This window comes from Conger conger, chromosome 13, assembly GCF_963514075.1.
Source record: "Conger conger chromosome 13, fConCon1.1, whole genome shotgun sequence".
NCBI lineage: Eukaryota > Metazoa > Chordata > Actinopteri > Anguilliformes > Congridae > Conger > Conger conger.
In genome coordinates this window covers 29,433,283-29,459,500 of record NC_083772.1, presented here as the reverse complement: position 1 = coordinate 29,459,500, position 26,218 = coordinate 29,433,283, and the positions used below count along the sequence as shown (strand labels likewise).

The window sequence follows — 26,218 nt, the reverse complement described above, 5'->3', positions numbered from 1 at the left end:
TTATCTGAACCTTTTCCAGTGCCTCTATATCTTTCTTATAGTGCGGTCCCCAGAACTGCACACAGTACTCCCAAGTGTGGTCTAACAAGAGTATTGTATAAGGTGAGTATAACTTCCTTGGACTTATACTCAATACTCCTGGCTATGTATCCTAGCATCCTATTGGCCTTTTTTTACTGCTACCACACTGCTAGAACCCAAAAGGCTTTGGTCAACTATGACCCTCAAGTCTTTTTCAACTTGAGCACTATCCAATTTTGTACCCCCCATAAATTAATCATGCCTTATATGTTTATTTCCCATGTGTAGAACTTTAAATTTTGTTGCATTTAATTTAATTTGCCAGATTTTTACATTACATTACATTACATTATTGGCATTTGGCAGACGCTCTTATCCAGAGCGACGTACAACAAAGTGCATACCCATAACCAGGGATAAGTGCCCTGAAAGACCCTAGAGGGAAGTACAATTTCAATTGCTACCCGTACAACAAAGACAAGGACCAGGGCCTTTTTTTCCGCCCACTTCTGGATTCTGTTTAATTCTTTATCTTCAATTTCCCCAGCATTGGATATCAGACTTCCATTCAGTTCAATATAGCTAAAGGATAAACTGCATGATATAACGAGGCCAGCTGCAATGTCAGCGAATGCAGTTCCGGTGATGAAAACTTATTTGTCATATTATTCCCCTGTTTTCAAATACATGTTTCAAATTACGTATTCCGACTCTAGCTGACATTGTAACAGGTACTCGCAATGTTTGTAAAGTACATTTTAAGGCTGTAAGTTACTGATCACGATGTTCTAAAAACATAGCCTACGGCTAAAACACGCCCACCCACGTCATTTGGTCAAAACAGCTAAAAACGTGACTAAGATATCGCGCTTCTTTTGGTCAATCTTCCCGGAAGAGTTTTGGGGAATGAAGACATAAGTGAGGTTGTGTTGGGAGCATAGACTGTATGATTGAGACCAAATTAATTAAACTAGTTAACTAATTAAACTAGTTAAACTACTAATTAGTTAACTCATGGCACATGGACTACCGTAGAATATGTTTTCCGGCCATTTAAACAAATTAATGCTTAGACCGAGGACATAAAGATCCGCGTTGGAAAGAGTTAATTTGGTGCATTGATTCTTGGAAAATGTCAAACGCTAAATTAGCTAAATGTATGCTATTTGGACTCTTGATGGTGCTGAAGAAGGTGCAAATGTCTCCCCACAATTGTGAGCGTAAGTGAGATCGTAAAATGTGCATTTCAGTAGAACAACAGACGACTCGTGGGCATCGTATTGGAGTCATGTTTGCACAATTGCAAGATACAATTGTTAGATCTGTGTTCTACGGCTCCATTTCAACTTCTAAAATCACAAGTGTATATTGATTTCTTCTGCCATAATGAATATGCTGACAACGTTTAGTGCAGAACTCGTTCAGAAGCCGTGTTAGATGGCAGAAACCAATTGTGACAACAACATGAAGTGAGCGTTCTAATGATGCGTTCTAATCACATATTTGTGATCGTACGCATTTCGGCCAGTTCTGGAGTGATCACATTTGTGATGTTACACGCGAAAGGGTTAACACATACAGAACACATACAAGGATTTCTCCATATGAATCTGGGTGGGGGGTTTGGGGGCATGGCACCTCAGAAAAATGAGGAGAGAGAGAGGAGAAATAACTCATCTCATTTCCCTCCAAATAAAACAAGCACTGGGGGCGGCTGGCGAGTACTTGGTCTGTCTCTTGATAACCCTGTCATCACAGGAATGATTTCCCCCACAATATTGTGCTTGTTTAAAATTTTGTACAGCTTTGTATGCTCAGCACCCCAGGAGACTGTTTTGAATGTGGTTTCCACAGCATTCCTTGGCGATTGCAGTCTTAAATGCAGGGCAGAGTGAGTGGTATGTGGTGGTGAATATATGAATAGGTCCTGATGGGAAGCACATGGTTGAAGGTGTTTGTGGTTTTCTTCACAGATGCTGTTTGCACAAGTGCAGATTGCACCCAATCAGGTGAGCTGAATCACATTTGTGCCAATGATATTAACATCAATCACCATTTAAAATAAGCCCTTGGTATTTGCTTACAGAATAATGGTTATCATCGCAAATAAATGCTTTTAAGCCCATTTATGGCATCCAGCGATTCATTGGTCTGGACTGGTTTGTTCTTCACAATTTGGCAGCAGGGCCTCTGTTTGGAACCTTGCCAGAGTCATATGGAGTTCATGGCCTTCTGACTAGCTGAGCCTTACAGTGCTGTTGATCCTGGTGCTGTTTCAGCTTCCCGCATCATTGCAAACATGGACCCCAGCGTTAATCCATGTGATAACTTCTACCAGTATGCATGCGGGGGCTGGCTGAAAAAGAACATAATCCCAGAGACCAGCTCCCGGTACAGCACCTTCGACATCCTGAGGGACGAGCTGGAAGTTGTTCTAAAAGGTCAGTGAAACATTGATCTAACATTGCTGAAACATTTGCTGAGTGTAGGTCAAAGTCTGACCCAGTGATGGTAAAACATTTACACTGGAGTTTTCTGGGAAAACCTTATTTTTTATTAATTAATACATTTTTTATTATTCACTTCTTGTAGGAGATAGCAATTAATGTATTTGTTTTGTACTTATTGACGCACTTTGAAAGAAAGATGCTGGGATTGATGGTGGGGGCAATAAGGGGGGGGGGGGGGCAGTGTTGGGCTTATCCCTGCTCAGCACTAGGTATCTTCGAAGATCCTGAGCACTGGTGGACTTGATAGAACTGAGAGACTTCATTAGTCCCACAGTGTCACCTGATTTACTGTCTCTGAGGATCCCGTTACAGGGAGATCAACAAGTGCAATTCTGCCCAAGCGTCATGCTCTGGGGTTCTTAGAAAGGACAGTGCAGTCTAGGGAGTCTGACTTAGCAGACTTCTGCAGAAGCGTTCTTTGTGGGTTAAACATTAACAACTAGATGAGGTTCCAAGGGTTATGGCATTGCTCACACTGTTGAGCGCTTTTAAATGAAGTATGGAGACCGTCACTGTGGCTCTTAAATGAATAAGAGGAGACTGTCACTTATTCAGAGACCTCCTTCTGATACAATCACATTCATGAAGTCCTTTTTACTGAGCATTTTTTGTGGAAATTTTACACAAGCTCCTCCATTGGCAGACCCTATGCAACATTGTAGCCCTTGAGCAACATTTTTGCGAAACAGCAGGTTGAAGGGTTGTAGAAAGAACCCAGTTGTCCAATGTCCAAATTCTGTAACACTTTGTCAAATGCAATACTTTAGTCAAAAGGAATAATATTCAGAACTTCTGATTATGAATTGAGCCCTTTAATTTAATTTGTGTCATAAGTTCTTCACAGATGGCGAGGTCACTATGAAAAATATTCTATAAAATGTGTGTCTTCTTGCTCTTTGTATTTATTATGTAACACTTTAGTGTAAGTTTATCGTGGTTAATATTGCTCTTTTCATTCTCAGCTGTTTGGATGTTCGTTATTAACAATTTTTTATATAACAGCTATATGTGTTTTATATTCTTGATCTTTCTTTACTATTGTGCTAAGAAATTCAGAGCTTGTGTGTTAACAATTAAACGCTAAACAATCATTAAACAATTTAATGGCCACGTTAAATCTTGGAGGACCACATTTTGCATGTCCTGCATGTCATCCTTCCATATAAAGTCATCGCTCTTCTTAAGCTCCTTGATTCTGAGATGCAAGCTTGTAGGCAACGCCTTAGGATGTGGTAAGATTGATACTGAAATAGAGCAGAAAGCACAAATTATTGCATGACATTACAATGTATGACACTAAGTGACATTGATTATTTATGCAACTGAGAGGAGACACTCTCTTTTCAGGCAGATTTAATGTGCCAGGAGGATTATTGTGCTTGGATTTTACCACTCTGCTCAAATTTTATAAGCCTTTACTACTCCAAACAGCTGCCCTGCCAAAAGTGTGGGGTGCATCTTGCTCTGGGCCATGTTAACTTGCTGATACAAGATAAAAAAGATTTTGCCATGGTTAAGTTTAGTACAAATCTGCATGGATATGTGTGAGTGTATGTGTGTACAGGGGGTTTGCTTGTGTGTGTGGGTGGGTGTGTAATATGTGTTAGGTACATGAAGCAGGCCTGTTGGCTTGAATTTGTTTTTCTGCTATTTCCGAAACACTGCTGCTAGCCCAAGCCCCCAATGTGTCAAACTAAGTTCCAGAGGTGATCTATCTAAGAAAGAGTACACCATATGCATACAGCACAGTGAAGTGTTCCATACGATAGTGAAGAGGACACAGTCCTTTATGGAGAATTAGAACTGCCAATATATAAATAATGAATTAAAACCACACTTAATTTATCCAAATCACAATGAATTCATTCAAAACAATTAATTTATTGTAATACATTTTTATTACATTATTTAATTAATTAAATTGTGAAATATTTAAATCTGTCAAACTAAAATCTCCCTCGGGATGAATAAAGTATCTATCTATCTACATCACCCATCAAACGCAGTGGGCTGGCCCAATGTTTTGATTGGTTGATTGATATACACTCGATGAGCACCTTATTAGGTATTTATTAGACATATTAAGTCTTTTGCTGCTGTAGACTATCCACTTAGAGGCTTGACGCGTTGTGTGCTTCTGCATACCACTGTTGTATTGTGTGGTTATGTGCATTACTGTCACCTTCCTGTCAGCTTTGACCAGTCTGGCCCTTCTCATCTGACCTTTCTCATTAACAAGGCATTTCTGCCCGCAGAACTGCTCACTGGATGTTTTTTGTTTTTCTCACCATTCTCTGCACACACACAAATTGAGACTGTTGTGCGTGAAAGTCACTTAGATCGTATTTCTTCCCCATTCTGATATTTGGTCTGAAAAACTACTGAACCTCTTGACCATGTCTGCATGCTTTTATGCATTTAGTTGCTGCCACATGATTGGCTGATAAATATTTGTGGGGCGACATGGCTCAGGCAGTAAGAGCAGTCGTCTGGCAGTCGGAGGGTTGCTGGTTCGATCCCCCGCCCGGGCTGTGTCGAAGTGTCCCTGAGCAAGACACCTAACCCCCAAATGCTCCTGACGAGCTGGTCGGTGCCTTGCATGGCAGCCAATCGCCGTCGGTGTGTGAGTGTGTGTGTGAATGTGTGTATGAATGGGTGAATGGAGAAGCATCAATTGTACAGCGCTTTGGATAAAGGCGCTATATAAATGCCTGCCATTTACCATTTACCATTTGCATTACAGGTCTGGCAACTTAATTCCAGGGCTAAGCATATGTTTTTAATCACAGATCTCTTGCAAATTGTGATCTCACCTTCTGAGTCTTACTACTGATGATTTGCATTTTATGATATAGCCTCTATATTGCTGCTCTCTAAGTCTTTTTTGAATGCTTGATTGAGATTCCTACACCCCTGACCTGTGGAGATTGTTTGTGATGTCACTTACTGAGGTTCTTGTGGTTTTTCTTCACAGCTCTCGCAATGTTTTTGTCATCAACTGCTGTTGTTTTCCTTGGTCGACCTGTTCCATGTCTGTCGCTCAGTACGCCAGCAGTTTCTTTCTTTTTCAGTACATTCCAAATTGTTGTACAAGCTATCCCCAATGATTTCCCTTCTTTTCTAAACTTCAAAATGGCTTGCTTTTCTCCCAAAAACAGCTCTCTGTTCTTCATTTTGGTTTATCTTTTGGCTTGACACAAATGCAGTCTTCAGAGGCAAAACCCAAGGCTAAAACTGAGAGTAGACATTCAAAACTATTTATTGTTTAAGCAATCTAACAGGACACATCTGGTCAACAAGAAACCACAAGTCACATGTTCCAATATTTATGCTCACTTAAAAATTGGTTGATGAACAAATCTAGATAAATATACCAGGAAATAAAAGCTGAAATTCAGGGAAGCCGCGGTGGCGCAACAGGCTAAGATGCAGCGGACTTGCGGTTGCAGTTTGTTGCAGTTGCACACCGAGACCGGCTCTCGTGGAGTGGCATAATTGGCTTGCTGCTCCAGGGGAGGGACTTGGCAGGGTTATTGGGATTGGCGCATAAGAAAAAGGGAATTTTTTTTTTTTTTTTTTTTTTTTTTAATGAAAGCTGAAATTCATATCTGTCATTTCATGTACATCTTTTGACCTCAAACTAAATTGTCTTCAGTGTATAACAAAAACAAAGGAATTGAGCCTGCTGTTCCAATTCCTTTGGAGGGGACTGTATAGCCATTTGTATTAGACCGCCCAATTTTTAGGTGAGCTAAAGTATTGGAATATGTCACTGACTATATTCGGAACTAGTTGAGTTATTTAAATGTGAATGTTGTTAACATTAGCTCATCAGTACATACATTAACTTCACGTTCAGTAAAAGAATGTTAAACATACAAGTTAGCTAGCTGACGTTACCTGTTAATATTGGCTTCTAAAGCCAGGCAGGGATGTAACGTTACAAGCAATATATTTGTTAACTTCATGTAGGGAGGGCAAAATGGAGCTTTAGAATGTAACCGTGAGCTTCCACGAAAGCCAAGTACAGTGAACTGATAATTTTTTGTTCCCAACACAGCCAGGTCAAGTATTTACAGGGAAACTGAAAGCCATATTATCGACTGGTCTTGACTTACTATTCGGTGTAACCAATCAAAATGTTAGGCCCACCCACTGGGTTTCATGGGTGATGTTGCCAGATTTCATAATTACGCAAACAATATTAACAATTAGTTAATTAAATATACAATGAATGAATGTTGCTTTTATGCTTATGCTTTATTGCTTCATCCTACAGCAAGACAATGATCCCAAACATACACCTGTGCGTTCCAAATATTTCATTGTGTAAGCATATTGTTTGGACAATGTCTCTCCTTTTTTTTCAGCCTCTTTATGGGTTTCCTTGTGTCCTGTCCTCATATTGACAAACGGCAATAACAGACTCCAAAGGCAATCAAAACTACAAGATAATGAAAGCTCACACCGCAATCTAATGCTTGGAATAGCCTATAACTCTCAAAAAAACTATTGATGGATGTGTTTCTAGAGAAAGCAGTTTCTTTTTTGGCCCTTTTTAAACCAAAACTGAAATGCCAGTGAACTACATAGTGTAGCAACTGAATTAATAATATTTTTAGCTTCATTAAACAGCACCTTGTTTTTAGCTGTGCTTTATATAATGGGAGTGGTTTCTCTAGTACAAAATTAATACATTAGCATGATTACTTCAGGATGGGGTAATACAGCGTGTTATTAGTGTACTGGAGTAATGGTTGTTGAAAATGGGACTTTGCAGTCAAATGTAGAGATTGAATACAATTTTTTAAAATTCAAACAGTTATCATATATCTTGACTATTCTTACTATATTTTGATAAATGTAATGCTACATTGGTAAATAAAAAAAAAACATAAAAAATTATCAGTGATTCCAAACTTTTGACTGGCACTGTAAATATATATTATAATATACGTATACTACAACGTGTATGTGAGCTTTGCTGACTGCAGATGAAAGGAATATTCCATTTAACCTCAGAGAATCAGAAATGTCACACAGCGCCTGTTTCTGTGCACTGTGGCAAACTGGTTGTGACTGAAGTGCGACACAGTGGAGCAGCTGCATCAGTGGGAGGCTTTGCCAGTGCAGATCCGACTGACAGCGAGGGGCATATTGAGCTGGTTTGCATAATCTCTCCGAGATGCAAAACGGGGGGAAGAAATAAATAACCTCCACCCATGTCGATGCATCCGGGGTTGGAGAGGGACACGCAGCTGTGTCGCTGGGTCTGAAAGACATCACAGTCTGCGTACAAACCTTTGTCCCATATGTTCTGGTTTAACTCTGCTTCCGTGTGTGAAATCCATTTTATCATGATTGCACATGGGTCCAGAGGAGCCATGGGTCTGTAAACAGTCTGTCCCAGAACAAGAAAAGTCATTCTGCTTTTATGAAGGAAGCTGACTCTCAGTGGAAGGACTAATCCAGTCTCATACAAAGTTGGATGTGGAGCATACTTAGGTATGAATGGAGGATACAAGAAGGAGAAGGCCTACTGCCTGCATGATGCAGTATAGGAAGTGCAGGACAAACTCCTTCATTCCCACTCATGGCCTCCTGCCATGCGTTCGTGGGTCATAATGGGTGCAGTAGTTAAGTAGTAGTAGGGGGGGTGGAACTGCACACCTCAATACAGATAGTCAATGCTTAACTCGGGAGACCCAGGTCCTACTTAACTTAAAAGACGTAAAAAAAGGACAATAAATCCCGGAATATATTCTCAGAACTATTTGTTCGATTATTCTGTTCTGGACTGAAAGGTTATTCCTCTAACCACCACCTTCTTCCTCCTTTTTAAGGATAACAGCAGGAGGCAGAGACATCACATTTTTCCTGGAAAAAGAATTAACATTCACTGAACCCTACATCCAAAACAACATCATGGAGGTGCATTTTGAGGGGCAAAGAGCACTCTAAATCCCAGGGAGTGGTTTGAACCCGGAGGGGCTCCCACTACCCTGACTGCAGGCAGTCTGTAATCCAATCACACACGTGATCCCTGCCTTCAGCAGGAGGTGCCCGTTCGACCTTAATTAACATTAAACTGGGACATAAATGCTAGAAAAATAATGATTAGACAGAAGGAGAGATTTTTTTTTTTTAACCGTAATTGGACATCCAAGAAAATGGCGAATTTTGTTATGAATTTGAATGAGAACAGAAATGTTTATGCACACACTGCTAGGTAGTGACTTTACAAATGCAAACACCAATGTAAAGTCACTTAATAGAGTGTCATACTACCAAGTGTGCCAACTACAGCCACAGAGCACAGAGCATCTGGTATTGTGCAGGAGGAATACAACTTGAGAAGTACCGTAAGCTCACGGGTAGTTGCTGGAAGGGTGTAACTCTGCCTCAGGCCTCGTTCCAGAATATTCCGTACATGCTTGACTGGGTTCAGTTATGGTGCCTGAGAAGGCCATGACATATGGATAACAGAGATGTCATGCTGCTCAAACCATTGCGTGACTTCTCATGATCTGTGGACACACTCTAGCAACAATTGCCATACGACATTCCTTTTAAGTGTACGAGTGCACCGAACTAGAAAAATGCATCTTTATAGAATCACCAGAGGCCTTCAATGTGGGAAGCTGGCCAGTACTTTTTTGTTCACTATTTGAAATTTTGTTCCAGGTGTTCTTGAGAGGCAAGACCCAAGTGACAGCAGTGCTTTGACCAAAGCCAAGACGTTCTACAAGTCCTGCACAAATGACAGTGAGTTTATCAAATTAGCCAACCCACCCCCACTACCAGCCAGCCGCTGCCTTTTACTCCAAAATAGGCCTTAATAAAGAGATGAGTTTGTGATATTTGTAATACTCCGTGGTTTCAGTTGCCAATACGAGCAAATGAGACCCAGAAGGAAACCCCATTCAAACAAAACAAAACAATGTTTTTCTGGCTTTCCAACAGGCACAATTGAAAAAAGAGGTGGAACTCCGTTACTCAACATGCTGCCAGATGTCTTTGAGTGGCCGATTGCTGTGGACAACTGGGAGGCTGATTATGGTTAGATCCCGCTATGCGCAGAGCTCATGTGCCAAGGCTAAGCCTGTGGATCATTAACCATTTTTACCTCTCCGCTACAGGTGAGAAGTGGGCACCAGAGGACACCATGGGCAGGCTAAATGAGAAATATAAAAAGCAAGTCCTTGTTAATTTTTACATTGGAGCTGATGACAGAGACTCCAATTCCCATATTATCCATGTAAGTGTGAGGTTTGACGCATTGTGTATTCAGAAATGCTCTTCTGCATACCACTGTTGTAATGTGTGGTTATTTGCGTTACTGTCACCTTCCAGTCAGCTACAACCAGTCTAGTCTGGCACTTCTCCTCTGACCTCTCGCATTAACAGCATGTTTTTGCCCGCAGAACTATTTTTTTGTTTTTTCGCAAGCAGCGGTTCTCAGTATCATAATTATAAGTATAAGGCAGTAGATAGGAATTTGTTGCCCAGGCAAGCGCTTAAATGGAAAAATTATGATTTTGTCCCCTCTGCAGTTTGACCAACCTTTACTTGGCCTCTCCTCCCGGGATTACTATGTGTGCACAGGGCCCTATGAAGAGGTTGGGTTCTCTTTGCATCATCTTCTACACAACTGAGAGGGTCCATACTGACATCTAAACTCAGTTACTTAAGCTTCTTTCATGCATTGTGACAGTGAAAAATGTGACTTTCTGCATTCGGTTATTTTACAATTATACCTGTTTTGCCTTATTCATACATACTTGAATATATAGTATGAGCCTACAGTAATTCAGAATATCCCCACAAAATTAACGCACGCACACACACACGCGCACACACACACACACACACACACACACACACACACGCACACATTTTTACACAGGTCACCTTTATTTTTTTAATTAAGAATAATGAACAAAACTGAGGGAAGGGTATAGCAAAAAAGAAACAAATTTAAGCGAACAAACTGCTTAAACAAAAGACAAAAGAAAGATGCTGATTCAAGGAGATTGATATTGGTTACATGGACATTCATAGACAGACAGACTAAACAGAAGGGACAGAGATAACGGACAAACAAAAAAACAGATGCATCGTAAAATAAACAATTAAAAATAATTTTGGGGGAGGGGCTATTGGTTTATGATAGTTTAATGTTTCTGATTATTATCTATAGTATTATATTACTCAAGAGCTTGGAAGGAAGATTCAAGGAATGTGAGATATCCTGATAACACAGCATTAAAATAATCTGGAGTGTGTTTAAGTTTAAAGTAATTCTTATCTAATGGAATATAATGGATTCTAACAGGAATGTCCCACCCCCACAACAGATTATTTTTTTCATTTTCCATGATTGGGATGTTTTTTTAATACTCCGTTTCCCTGTGGTTCTGGTCACAAAAACAAAATCTGAGAATGATGAAATGACGAGAGACAGAAAGCTCAGCTGTTCACATGCTACTCCTTCAGACTTCAGTCCCTCCAATGGAAAAAGTATTTGAAAGAATCTGCCTCTTTGCTTTCTCATCTTGCAGCATGAGCATCCAAGCCTCAGAGCAGATATTGTTCTAATGTATTATTTGCATTTTTCTGCTTTCGTCTTTTGATGTGTAATACTTTCCAGATACAAAGTAAATCATTAAAAAATACAAACAAAGCAGACTGTCTGGTGCAGTCTGACCACAACCCAAACCAGATGTACCCTTTACAGTCGACATCCTTTCTCCAGTTTCAGTCTGTTATGTACCAGCTAAGAAGGAAAGATTTGGAAATGATTCTCCGGTGGGAGGGGGTGCAGTTATTAAATAAATTAGTATACCCCCAATTGGGGTGTCCTTTCTGGTTATTAATGGGGAGCAAAGATGCTGAAGGGAGTTCATGACTGCAGTGCAAATATTTATAATTCCAAAGTGACCCAGAGGATCAGAAAAAATTTCCCTTGTGGTATTTTTTGTCAGTTGAATATTTGCCAATGCAGTAAGAAATTCCTCCTCACACAATCAATGCAATATCCTGTACATAGAGAGGTGTGTGCATACACAACTTGAAAAACAGGCTAAATATGTCCAGTACCTGCTCCGCGCAACTCTTTCACAGCTGGCTTTTCTCCCATTTGCACAGGCGTGCAAGGCATACGAAGAGTTCATGTTCAACGTGGCCTGGCTGATCCGGACAGACCGGGGCCTGAGTGCCAATCAGACCCTGATTGCGCAAGAGGTGGCAAGAGTCATGCAGTTGGAGAAAGAGCTCGCTAACGTAAGTATCACAACAGACCGAGCCAGAGCACTGTTTCCATGATCCCAACAATTCCTTATTGCAAACATGGGCATAGATTTAAGTTTCCAGTTGCAGTTTTTGCTTCCAGCATCTATATCAACAGGCCTCTGAACTATAACTACTTGTAAAAAAAGAAAATAACATGTTTTCTCATTTTCATTGTTGCCAACCGTATTGTAGAAGACAGTCATAGTCTGACATTTACAGCCTGTTGGCTTTCGAAGGAATAAATTGTTGCTCTTGGACATAAGTAAGCACCCACAACCCATTTTCTCATCAAGCTGGCACACAGTGTGCCCATTGTTGGGTGTTGTTTTGACCAGAGCACTTGGGCTGACCAAGGGCCTTTGGAATGAAACGTGGAGCCAGTGTGTGAGACAGACACATTTTTATGTTGGCTCTGAGTGTGTTTGTGTCACCTTGTGCAGATCACTGATATTGAGCAGAGCTTTATTGGAAGTCCACGATAGTGTTCCAGCGTGTTTATCCCATGCAGAATGTGCGGCTAGATTGAAATCCAAGATATTTTATTGTCCTTGAGAGAGACTGGTTATGCGTCTCGGTAAGAGAGGCTGACATTGTCCTAACCGCTCCTTCATTGCAGGCCACAGACACGCCTGATGATAGAAACAACCCTGTTTTTCTCTACAACAAAATGCAGTTACGTGTTCTCAATGAAAACTTCACCTTACAGATCGGTTCAAAAGTAAGAGGTTTTTTTTATTTATTTTTTATTGGTGTGTCTTCATGATTCATTGATCAAATATGAGTCAAGTGAAAATAATGTTTATGTTTATGCTTTTGTAATATGCCTTCTGCAGGCCTGTCAAATCAGAATGTGATAAACTGCATTTCACATATTTCCGTACTGTTTTCATACATTTAAATATGCAGCACTTTCCTTTGTCTTTGCCATAACTAGCCACTGTAGCTTTGTGTCTTTGCATTGATCCTTGGAGAATAAATCTTTTCTTTGTGTCTGACAGGAATTTAACTGGACTCATTTCGCTAACAATATAATGAAATCAGTAAACACCACAGTGACTGATGACGAGCAGGTGATTGTGTATGCACCAAACTATTTATTGAGGCTGAAACCAATCCTTGCAGAATACAGCCCCAGGTATAGTTCACATTGTTTCTGAATTTTGCTGTTGTTTACTGCTTTTTTGCATATGTGCTCTCATCCATGTTGGGTTATGTAACACACATATTTGCACATTATTAGTAACATTTACAAACCAATTCAGGTTAAGCACCTTGATGAAATATGCAATGACACTGGTCCAGCTACTGTGCTAGGAAGCGACCCAGTAATATATGAGCTGTGGATAAGTGCATGGATGGGGAGGTCGTAGACAGGATGTCACACTGACAGAGGTGTCGTACAGATTCAGTCATACTGTATACTCTTCTTCCGTGCTCGCAGAGATATACAGAACTACTTGGTCTGGCGATACGTGATGAATATGGTGGCTGGTCTCAGCAGAGCATACAAAGACACAGGAAAAGCCTTCAGAAAGGTACCGTGGGCTATCTTGCTTCCCCCTTGCTATCACCAGCATTTATTGGAGTAGGTTAAACATTAGCTGACCAACGTTAGCCTCAACAAACCGATCTTCTCGGAATCTTCACCGCTGCCTTCAGATTCCTTTGGAGCTTTTTGCTAGCTTTAACTATGTTCACAGATGCACTTCTCCTTCTCTTGTAGGCCTTATATGGCACAACATCAGAGGCTGCTGGGTGGCGTCAGTGTGCTAATTACGTCAACAACAACCTGGAAAAGGCAGTAGGAAGGCTGTATGTGGAAGAGGCCTTTGCTGGGGAGAGCAAGGAAATGGTGAATTGAGTCCGGCATCTGTGTATTTTTGTGTGTGTGTGTGTGTGTGTGTGTGTGTGTGTGTGTGTGTGTGTGTGTGTGTGTGTGTGTGTGTGTGTGTGTGTGTGTGTGTGTGTGTGTGTGTGTGTGTGTGTGTGTGTGTGTGTGTGTGTGTGTGTGTGTGTGTGTGTGTGGGCATGCAGAAGAGTACAGGTCCAGGACGAGGGGTCTGTCCTCACTGTGTGTCGTTAAAAGGAAATCTTAATGGGTCATGAATCACAGCTTCTAACTGCCATCTCGCGTAACAGCAACGCACAGGATCTCAGTTCCCGCCATGCATCATGCTGCTTGTGTGTGTGTGTGTGTGTAATGGCCAGACATCACTGATTAACTGCCACTATGCCCCCTACCACTGTTAACAGCATGAATATCTTGCCTGTCACTGTTGGTCATGGGGATTAAGTGAGCATTCTTTCCATTAAATGTCTTATCCAAACCTTTCATCTTTTCATCTAAGGTCAAATAGCAAGTGAGAATACACACTGAGCAGAAAGTACAAGTGAAATAAAAAATGTCTGAGGCGTGCTGAGAGGTTGCTAACTGGAATCTGGAATCCATGTAAAGTGCAGCAAGTACAGCAGGGACCTGTGGGTAACGCAGTTTGCTGCTCCTCAAACAAAGTTTGGACATCTTAGGCCTAGGGAATAATAGTACAGAACATATATCTTTGCGCAAAAAATATTTTTAGGATACTAAACAATGCCAAGGCAAGATAAACGCCACATAATATATCTGCTTGTAGTGGTACATGATTCATAGCATTGATATGTTCGCTGATACAGTGCCATGAAAAAGTATTTGCCCCCTTCCTGATTTTCTCTATTTTGCCATATTTTTCCACAGTGAATGGTTTCAGATCCTTATACAAAATGTCATATTAGGCAAAGGGAACCTGAGTAAACACAAAACATACAACAACAAAAATTCATTATTTATTTAATTAAAAAGTTGTCAAATGCCCATATCACCCATATGAAAAAGTAATTGCCACTTCAAACTTTAATAACCTTTAGTAGCAATAATTGCAAATAAATTAAAACATGTTAAATGTATTAACCATTAAGTGTGACATATGCAATAATACAGAAAATCAGGTTTGTTTAAAGGTTTTTTTTTTCCCCTGCCTCAGATGAATGAAATGATTGCAGAGATCAGGGAAGTCTTTGTGAAAAATCTGGATGACCTCAACTGGATGGATGCAGAGACCAAAAAAGCTGCTGAAGAAAAGGTGAGACCTACAATTCAAAGCTCTAAAGTAAAACCTCAAAATACTTTTCTGAAGTGGCTTCATTTAAAAGTAAAAGTCCATTGTAGTTCCGTTCCCTGGATCTTAATATCTTTTTAACGCATAAACATTTTTGTCCGCTGCAGGCGAGAGCCATTCGAGAGAGGATCGGGTATTCAGAAAACATCATGGACGATGCCTACCTGGACAAAGAGTACCAGGACGTGAGTTTCAGTGTGCCTGTGGGTGGTGGGCTGTGGAGCAGGCCAGACTGGGAAATGAAACGCTTTGAGTGTTTCCATTCCCCATGATGAGGGGCCTCCCAGCTGTGTGCTGGCCACGTGGCTTGCAGTCACCAAGAGGGCTGTCACAGCCGGGGTCCTGACAGGAACACTATTTTATGGCCTCATTTCAGAGGCACATGGGGTCTTCAGAGTTATAACAATAGTCACATTTTCTTCTTTTTTCCTTTACATTTTTTTTTTTCTTTTTCAGTTGAGTTACAATGTGGAGGAGTACTTTGAGAACATCCAGAAGAATTTTGAGTTCCAACAGAAGAAAACATTGAAGAAATTGAGACAGAAAGTGAACAAGGAAGAGTATGTATCTTTTTTTCTCTCTTCAAAACAAAATGGCCTTCCATCGAGCTCAGGTGTAATGACTGCTTTTTGCTTTCAGTGCTCGTAGTCTGATGTTTCTCATCAATTTGTGTCTTGCTGTAGCTGAATCCCTGCCATTTTTGTACTTTTGTGTCTTTTTGAAATATACTATATAATATATGGATTTGACTACATAGGAGCATACCACCGACATAACATCTTGACCATCAGAGAACCTAATTACTTTGCCTTTCCTTGCTTAAAGGACTTTACACTCACTGAGCACTTTATTAGGAACAGCATACTAATATCACTTTGTTCTCAAAATAGCCTCAATTCTTCATGGCGTGGATTCTACAAGTTCCTATTCTGTTCCATGTTAACATGATTGCATCAAGCAATTTCTCAGATTTGTCAGCTGCACATTCATGCTGCGAATCTCCCGTTCGACCACATCCCAAAGGTGTTCTATTGGATTCAGATCCGTTGGCTGGGAAGGCCACTGAAGAACATTGTACTCATTGTCATGTTCATGAAACCAGGTTGAGATGACTTTTGCTTTGAGACATGGTGCATTGTCATGCTGGAAGTAGCCATTACAAGATGGGTACATTGTGGCCATGAAGGGATGCACAGGGTCAGCAACAATACTCAAATAGGCTGTGCCATTCAAACAATGATTGATTGGTATTGGTATTGGTATTGCATTGCTGCAAGCACTAATAATGTTATTATTTTGAATTGTTTTTGTTGGCAACACAAGGTGGATCTCTGGAGCAGCTGTGGTAAATGCCTTCTATTCCACCCCAAGAAACCAGATAGGTAACAGAACTTCAAGCAGCTATGGCAACCATTCTTACATTACACGATACACATAATGAAATAATAGAAAATACTGGCAAAGTCTCAAGCCAACCTGTCGCAAATTGTCACAACATGTCAGTCAATTAAGGTTTCCTTAAGACATTGTGGACATGAGATATTGCTCGCATTGTGTCCATGTAAAGGTACTCTGCAGCACTGTGTGAAACTTTCTTGTCTAAAAGTGTATTCAGTTTAATATATGTGTGATACGTGACATTATTAGGGACAGAAGCTTTCATCAATTTCTGGATTTGGAGTAAAATATCTGGGCACGTCTGGTTTAAATGTCTGTTATATTGAATCTGTGTGTGAAGAAAAGCATACCTGAACTAAATGTAACAGAATTAAACATGAGACCTTTTTGCTCATTTTAAGCATGTACAATTATTTTCATTTTTTACTGTTTATAAATTATTTTTTCAAATTATTTTTTTATATATTTTTTATAAAGGAAAAGGGCCCTGTGAAATGTTTCGGAACAGAGCCTTTTTCCTTTTAATTATTTTGAAACTGTAAAAAAAATTTTTTTTAATTAACTTAATAAAGGATAAACTGTAAAAGGCTTTTTGACCAGGGGTGCCGATATTTTTGCACACTACTGAATGTGTGGTTCTCCTCTGCAGTCTTTCCTGCTGGCATTCTGCAGCCTCCTTTCTTTGGCAAAGGGCAAGCCAAGTCTCTCAACTATGGTGGCATCGGCATGGTCATAGGTCATGAAATAACTCATGGCTTTGACGACAATGGTAAGTCAGTCCAAGCATCTTTTCTCTACGATGCAGTTTAATATCGTCGTATTTGGAGTTTCTCTGGCACAATTCAGTCAACTTTTATAAGTGATATTTGAGAAGAGCTCCTCTGTAATATTTAATTTCTCTGTAAATAAGAGAAGAGCAAAAACACAGACACAGTTGGTGGAATTGAAGAGTTGACTCTTTGCTACTGAATTAATGGATTTAAAATCAGGTAGTCTGACTGCATGTTTATCCATTAAGCAGATGACTTTGGCATGCTTGCAAACATTGCAAGAGTGAATATGCTTCAATGATATCCACTGCTGCAGTAATTCCACATTTTGAGTGATCTGCCATCTTCAGTCATAACCAAATGAAAGATTACAACAGTACAGTGTGTCAGGATTATGATTCCAGGTTCTGCAATGTCCAACTAAGGCTGGGATTGAAGCTGCCAAGTGGTGTACTGGTAAAGTGCTAGTTAGCCGGACAGTACAACCACGTTAACCAGTGCAATATTAAAAAGCTCATTGTACTCTTAACCTCAGTGATTTATACTGTATTCAGAGGATACCTTCCTGCTGTAAATGCCTGAATTAATATTGAGTTTCTAACAGATAGCACTTTCCTTGTTCCTTTCAACAAAGTATGGTGAAATACCACTTCTGTAACCTTGAGTGGGAAGTGAGATAACTGATAGGATTTGACAATATTACAGTATTATCTGTCAACTCAACAGTTTTTTTTATTTTATCAGGGAGAAACTTTGACAAGGACGGTGATCTGAAGGACTGGTGGACTGTGGGGTCGACTGAGAAGTTCCAAGAGCTCTCAAAGTGTATGGTCTACCAGTATGGAAACTACACCTGGGATCTGGCTAATGGTCAAAATGTGAGGATGCCAGTTTTGCCCTTTAGCGGAAAACATTCTGTTATACTGTATTACTGTAAATATCAGTGTGGTCAAAGACAAAACAAAACTTCTCATGCAAAAAGTTAAAATAATAATAAATAAATAAATATTATAATTGATTTGTTGTTCACGGCAGTTTGTTCTATTGCCGGAGACTGCCACTATCAGTTTCAGTGATTTGTTTTCATGGAGTATGATGTCATTTTCAGAAATTTGCTAAGAAGTGCTTATTGTCTGCACCCCTTCTTTCTGTGACCAGCTCAGTGGAAATAATACATTAGGGGAGAACATTGCTGACAATGGAGGAATCCGTCAGGCATATCAAGTAAGTAATGTAATCACTGTACACTTCAGCATTGGCTGTTGTTGCTCCATGTTCTGCTTTCTAGTCATGAATATTGTTCCAGGAACCTGAGATTTAATATACTTTTTTGAGAAATGCAATAGGTCCATATTCAGTAGGAATTCAGCAGTTGCGAATAATAGCTCTTGAGAAGAAAATGTTGAAATCTGCATGTGGTGTAATGGCTTTTTCGGAAAATACTCTTCTCCTGTTTTTGAATTATTACCCCTGTGCTGAGCTTTATGGTTGGACATGATTGCTTGCCATAAGACGGAAGGATATTGGAGAGTGTGAGAGGGAGAGAGATACAAAATACATTAAATGAAGGCATGCACCCAAAACTCTGAAGAGAGAGTGGGGTTGATTCATTCGATTTCCATTCCATGTCCAGGAATTTCCATTCAGAAAATGTGGCTAAAGTGTTTAAATCACAGAGCAGCCAGATTCAGTCATATACTTTGAAATTATAGTTTTTTAATGCTTTAGCTCCAATTGTCATATACAGCAGTATTCATACTGCTGTATCTGTTGCGGGAGAGAGTAGACAAACTCACAATCTCCTCCAAAGCACATGATGTCGCCAACTGCTTCTTTTCCTCTGCAGCTTTACATAGACACAACTGGAGAAAGGCACTTCATCTGCAGCTTTTAGCAAGCAGACCATAGATGTCTGATCGATTAGAGTAGGTCAATAGAGAGTGGTGTGACATGGATGCCAGTGAACCGGACCCTTTTTTTCCCACATGAGGCATTCTGTGTACACACATTCCTCTTCAGTCATTCCCTGCTTTATGGGACCTAAACATGTTTTTGATAAAACAGTGCTGGTTTTGAAATAGAAGATAACATGGGCAAATTTCTGAAAATGCTAGAACGGCTGTATTCAGAAATGGCGAATGATAATTAAGGTACCCAGGTTTATTTTTCTTTGGATAACCTTAGTTCTGGTCAGATGTGAGGTCTCATATTAGATTCTTAGGGCCAGATGTGCGAAGCCTTTTGCAACAATTTTCTGGCGCACATATGGCGCATTCTGCCCAGGAAACGTGCGTCTTATGTATCAAACTGCCGCACAGGGCTGGGACCACAGTAGGCGAGTCATCGCCAGGTGCACTTCTCTCCTTAATGCATATGCATTTAAGATTGGACCGCGCAAATAAAGGGATATTATATAAGTGTGGCTTATGATGTATTATATTGAATGGGAAATGACTGAAATAACATGCTCAACCATAGTGACAGTAGCAAGTGTTTGCAAACAAATCAAAGCATTGTTGCTGCTAGCAAAAAAAAAAAAAAAGAGTAGGATGAATGTATTGATACGCTGCTTTTAATCGCTTTTGTCCATCGCGGAAAGAAATGCCTTTACAAGAACATCGTTAGAATGCTCAAGCATGCCCAACTGGCATTGCTAAAATAATGAAAACAGGGTTGTGTGTTTGTTTTGATTTGTTATCCTCCAAAACAATCATGGAAAAGAAACAAGGAAAGACTAACAAGCAAGCAGCCATACAAATGTCTGCGCTTCTGGGAGCTGAGGTCCTCCCACACAACGTTCCCATTCTATCCCAGCAATAGTCAAGCTCATTGCAATGTTACAACTCACATTTTGGATTAATTCAAACGACAGTAACCACCACAGCTGGAATATTTGCACATTTCATCCTGTGCTGGATACGCTTTTATGTGGCACCAGTTACATGGATATTGCCACATGCAGTGAAGATATTCTCAACACGTGTTTTAACTACACTGTTTACGATCAGCCTCATTATAAAAATACAATGCGTAGACAGTCCCATTTGCTGATTGCGTAATGAGCTGTAGCCTTTGTAAATAAAACATTAATTTCAGGCAGACTGCGACCACAACAACATGCCCTCTCCAGGCCGCATTTTTCCCTGCGAGTACGTAAATTTGGCGCTTGTGTAGTGTTATGATGGGGGTGTTGTGTTTGATGCTGCAGGCTTACCAGAACTACATCAACAAACATGGGGAGGAGCTACCTCTGCCAGGGATCAACCACAACCACCATCAACTGTTCTTCCTCAATTTTGCTCAGGTGATAAGAGTGAGATGGGGAGGGAGCATTTGACTGTGAGTAGAGGACTAGAGACCCCCTTGTTTCATTTCTTGTATTCATAATTTTGTGCCTCCTAAGGTTTGGTGCGGAACTCACAGACCTGAGCATGCCATTAACTCCATAAAAACCGATGTCCACAGCCCAGGAAAGTTCAGGTACTTTTTTCTTACTCTTTTTAACCACTCATCTTAAATGGACTATGCATTTCATATCCCCTTTTGTGCTGACAATTTACCATGACTTCCGGACAACTGTGTCCCAAGTGCAGTTTTCCCCAAAGTTTTCTGTTGAACTTGAACCATTTTTTGATTAACTTGGTGCTTGAGTTGCTTGAGTTGCTTGAGTGAGGTTTTAGGAAAACAAAAGTCTAAAACAACTCTGATCCACAGGGTGCTGGGGTCCCTGCAGAATTTTCCAGCGTTTGCCGATGCTTTCAACTGCCGGAAGGACTCTTACATGGTGCCTGAGAAGACATGTCAAGTTTGGTGATGAACGATAAGAGGGAGAACTAAGGGGGTGTTCCCTCCTCACCTAGGACTGTTAGACCACTTTGGCAGGGACAGGACTACTCCATGCCTCACCACAGGGTAGACTAGGACTGTCACACTCACTTCCTGGGGGACGGTGGTGTGCACATAGGGGGGGGTGCTATTATAGGCAACACCCCAACTCCTAGTTCCTCAGTTACAAAAAATAAAAAATCTGTGTACATGCAGACAGCCACGGTAAATGTGCTACAGTTTTGCAGAATTGTGTGCTCACAGAGCTATTGAACTAAATGATATTAAACATATATCAGGACTAACCTTGAACTTTGTGATGAAATGAGGATTGTTAAACAGTTATTGGAAAAACCCCAACACATATTCATGGCCCTGCAGGAGCTGAACACGACTTCCTTTAGTCAGTACATTTACAGTGCACACACAAGACTTTTGATGTATGATTTATTTTCATTATACATTTGCATCATATGCTTTATTAATACATACTGGAATATATGAGCCTAATTCAGAATATTCAAAAACATACACACACACACACACACACACACATTAAAAGGTTCCTTCTGAGGGATAACATTCTTTCATGCCTTGTAGTGCCATATATGTAAAATAAGTGTCTAAGTTCTACATAGCATTAAAGCAAAGTAACATGTATACTATAGTAGTTACAATACAGTTTTTCTTTCTATATATACTTTAAAATCAAATTTTTCATTCGTTGGTACCGCATCAATAATGTTGTTGTTTTTGTAGTTACATACACTTACACTGAAAAAGGTGTACAGTATGTGTGGTCTACAGGATTGTGGCTTCTTGCCTAATCAAATCAGTTTCATTGATTGGACCACAGCCTGTCGCATTACAATGTTTTTTCCATGTGATATTTCAGAAGGCCTCCTACTTTATTTAGTAGCTGCCTATTGTTGTGGGCTGCTACAGGGTGGAAGGGCTGCCTGCCCCACTCTGTTCTTCTCACCCATAGTATGATTTTGATTTGTATTCTGGGTGGTTAGTGTGGCCCTGTTAAACCACATGGGGGAACTGTATATACTCACAGTTGGTAGGTAGAGTGGAACAGTTTGTCCATGGTGATAGTGTGAAAAGACCACATTAACAGATGACAATGCCAAAGATTGCCTGTCTCTCCTTCCCTGGTTTCCCTTTACATTTGTTATTATATTCAAAATTCTGACATAATGTCATCATAACCAACTACACTCTACACAAGCCAAATCAAAGTGTGTTTTTGATTTTCAACTTCACATTCTCCTTAAAATAACAGGTTTATTATTTTATGTAAGTTGTATAAGATGTTTATTTTCTTTTTTATTAATATGAGAAATATGAGTTGTGTACCATTACACAGCAAATTTCTGTCTCGAGATTTATGCTGCATTTACCATAAAGCACTTCTGTTTTTGTTTGACTTAGATTCTCACACATTTTTATGAAAATGAACACTAGACCCAAACCAACTGAAAGAGACAGAATTACCTCAGATACTTTGTAATGAGAAAAGAACATTTGTTTAATAAATTCTAAACAATACTGTGGTCCTTTTGAGTCACTTATGTGCCTTGAAGCATCAGTGAAAAGAAGAAACGGGTGAGTAGCAGGTAGCATCATCGCTTGTCTCCTGGTCTCATACTTTGTGAAAAATTCATAGCATATGCACTTATTATAGTATTACTCTTTGTAAAACAATTTGTCAGTTGTCAGGAGTGGCAGTCAAACTAGCTGAGGTTAGAATTCCATTTTGGCAGTGTAGCAAGTTGGAAGTTGGACTGACAGGGTTAGCTGCCTACCCACCTCCCCCACCCCTCACCACGTCTTTTTCGGCACCCCATACCTTTTACACAGCGTATTTTTCCAGCTATCTTTATTGCTACACTTGGGACGTGTTAAATATACCTCATGCTGGCCTCCATCTGATTGGAAACACATTTGTTGGCACTTTGGCGACAGTGTGCAATGAGGGCTGAAACTTGAACCATGAGCCCATGTTACTCTGGTCAGCATTAAAGACCTCCTGCACAGCTGGCCTGCTGCCAAAGCCCACCTGATATACAAGCATATATTCTCTCACTCACTCTCTCTCACTCTCTCACTCTCAAACACACACACACCCTTTGAATCATAGTCTCTATTCTATCTGTCATAAGCATGTGTGTAATCTCAGCTCTGATTGTGTGAGGTCATTGTGATATCATACCATAACATTTTTGCTTGGCTGTAAATGTAAGACTTGGAGGTGTACATACCCTGCAAAGGCAACACACACAGATACACACACACGCGCACACACACACACACACACACACACACACTGCCTACAATACATTTGTGTGAAGAGATGGCCAGTGTGAAGCTGATGTGTTACTGAATTTGGGAAAACTCTGGGTCGCTTTGCCCTTAATAACATAAATTCTCTCTCTCTGAAAGCACATCCCTTCTTGCCTGCTCTCTCTCATCAGTGTACCCATGGTACAAGATAGAAGATCTATGGGTCTTTATAACAGCCTCATTATCCTGATTCTGCCTGCAAGCTGAGGTGATCATTTTCATAAAAAACTTCTAAGAGCTATCCAAAGGCTAAATTATTTTGCGGTTGAAAGGAATTTACCCTCGACCTGGTGATGCTGCCAGCATTAGTCACTCAGAAATTGCAAATCTTTCTTTTGTGGTTAACATTAATACCTGAAGCACAAGCCATCTGGATTTAGAGCCCTTGAGGATGAGGAATACCGCTATCAAGAAAGTTCTTGAAAAGCTAACTGTCAAAAAAGCAAGCCAGCCCATTGAGCTGGGAAGTTTGAAGACTAATATTTGACCTTTTAAAACCCTCTCATGTCACTCTGCCAACCTAGGAAGCATTCCCTTAAAAACAGTGCTTAGTGAGGGATTAAACAAAGTCACATCACATCTGCTGGTTTCAAATGGGATCAGAGAGGTTATGCGCAAATCAGAACTGCTCATGCTGAGAGGGGGGAGGAGTAGCAGTAATGAGTAATGAGAGTGATTTAGTTTTTCATTATGAAATAATTTTTTTGGGGAACCCAATAAGCACATCAGCACTGACTTATGTGTGAATGAGTCAATCAAACACTGCAGGATAGGTGCATGTGGAGCTGCAGCAGAGAGGCGTGGGGTAGAGAGAGAAGGAAGGGAGGTAGTTGTGATCGGGTGGAAGAGTGCCAGTGTGACCTTTACATATAAGGCATCTTGGTCTCTAGATGCTAACAAGGTACACGTACTAATGTGCTTGCCAGTTTTTAAGTGAAGGGAAATCACTTAAATCACTTCTGGCTTGATCTTATCGCCTCCCCCTTTTTGTTTATGTTTCTTTAGTTATTTCCTGTCTCTGCATTTCTTTTTGCTGTCGCTCATAAACCCCTTTTGACGTTAAGAAGCCCGTAGATTGACCTCAGCCTGACCCGTAGGATGGGAGTCCAGCGGAATCTCCTGGCGATTGGCCACCGCCTGTCTGGGATGTCCTGGACATGCCATTTAACACCCCACAACAACAGCCACCTTCTGGGTCTTTAGCACAGGGTGACTGCAGACAGGTCTCTGGGGGAGCTCCGGGGCTGTGTATGCGGTCTAACAGGGCTCAGGGTGGCAGTGCAGATTTATGACGAGGGCGTTGGGCTCATAAATGAAAGGTTGTAGGTCTAAATCCCAGCTGAATCATCACTGTTGTACCCTTGAGCTATGTTCTTAACTTGAGTTGTTGCACTGAATAACCTCGCAAAGAAATTAATGTCAGCGGAAAAATCATTAAAAACAGCGCAAGCTGGCATGGATACAGGCAATACTTTTCATATTTTAAGGCAGAAATAAACACATTTCCTTTGCATTCAGGAAACTTTTTTTTTTTTTTTCTCAACAAATGACCAACCTGAAGGGAAGGCCATCTATCCATGGAGGGGCGGCCGGAGCCTGTCTCAGCATGCAGGGAGCGAGAGGCAGGAACACACTCTGGACAGGTCGCCAATCCATCACAGGGCCCACACACCATTCACACACACATTCCTGTCTACAGGCAATTTAGAGTCTCAGAGCACAGGACACAGAGTACAGGGCAGAAAACCATGTGGACACAGGGGAACTCAGTACTTCAGAGCTGTGAGGTCGCAAGAGTACCATGAACTGCACCACCTTATAGCCTTAAGGGAGGGACAACAAAATGTAATTGGCTACTGACAGAAGGTATGAAAGAAATGTCAAAGTGCTAAAATAATTATTTACAATCAATAACCTTTTGTTTTGAGAGATCATTCCAGAAGAAAGCACATTCACTTGTCTTTCAGACAATCAGGCCAGTACTTTTCTGTTTCCGTTAAGTGCAGATTATTTTCTGACAAACAATCCAGAGATAAGATACAGATAAAATGTTTTGTGTGTGCGATGATAATATGGCAATTATTGCAAGCTAGTTCAATTCAAAAGGAAGCATATTTTATTATGTATGGCCAAGTAAGAGAACTGCTTTCTATTTGTATCTTAAACTACTTTTAAGGCAATTAAAACAACTCTGTGAAACAACGACACCATGTGGTCATGGTATGCATACTTTTTTCCCCTGACTATTGTGCCTGCAGTTAAACAGGGCTAAACTGATCTGCATTGGATACTAACAACTAATAATATTATGTTGCTGTACTATTTTATGTATTTTTATGATATTTGAAAATAAATACATTTTGGTTTTCACATTCCTCAGCAATTTCTATGCAATATAATGTCTGGTCCTTTGGCCAGCATGGGTTTGCAATCACTGCAAGTTGATTGCAATTTGTTCATTTCTTAATGAGCAGTCACAGTACATTTATATCAGCTATTAAGATTGTGTTGGGATAGCAATCTGCAAATGTATATTCAGTATGTCTAGTATAGACATAGACAGATACAGTATACAGTAAACTAAATGAGCTCACAAAAATATATTTCAAAAGAACTCACAAATCTAAAAACTGGTTATGGGTCAGTGCTGAGGCAACATTTTTACTTGTAGTACAGTAAAAACTGTAAAGAGAAATAGATACTACAGTTATTATCATAAATTGCATTCTGTGTATTTCATATGTGGAAGAAGTAAAACGGCATGTGATCCCTCAAGACTATACATTTCATTATATAAACAGATGTCAATGGCAATGTGCATTACCTGTACATTCTTTAAAGTCCAAGGACACACAGGAAGCAAATTCTCGCCATCTGGAAATGATTTCATTGCATAGAT

At 40.3% G+C, this 26,218-nt stretch overlaps 1 protein-coding gene across 2 annotated transcripts; it reads left to right on the top strand.

The window, feature by feature from the left end:
* Window positions 1–921: 921 nt before the first annotated feature.
* On the top strand, window positions 922–21,275 carry LOC133107873 (neprilysin-like). 2 transcript variants are annotated; one of them, XM_061217142.1, is made up of 22 exons: window positions 922–1,235; window positions 1,995–2,030; window positions 2,301–2,462; window positions 9,216–9,296; window positions 9,495–9,590; window positions 9,671–9,789; window positions 10,085–10,150; window positions 11,679–11,813; window positions 12,439–12,540; window positions 12,821–12,957; window positions 13,264–13,357; window positions 13,546–13,674; window positions 14,843–14,941; window positions 15,085–15,162; window positions 15,434–15,537; window positions 16,301–16,359; window positions 17,025–17,144; window positions 17,890–18,023; window positions 18,304–18,369; window positions 20,354–20,449; window positions 20,549–20,625; window positions 20,860–21,275. In XM_061217142.1, exons 1-22 carry the CDS (start codon window positions 1,154–1,156, stop codon window positions 20,957–20,959), a joined length of 2,172 nt encoding a protein of 723 aa, XP_061073126.1. In that variant the 5' UTR covers window positions 922–1,153; the 3' UTR covers window positions 20,960–21,275. The 2 variants fall into 2 exon arrangements, with proteins under 2 accessions (XP_061073126.1, XP_061073125.1); XM_061217141.1 differs by having other exon boundaries at window positions 924–1,241.
* The last annotated feature ends 4,943 nt before the right edge of the window (window positions 21,276–26,218 follow it).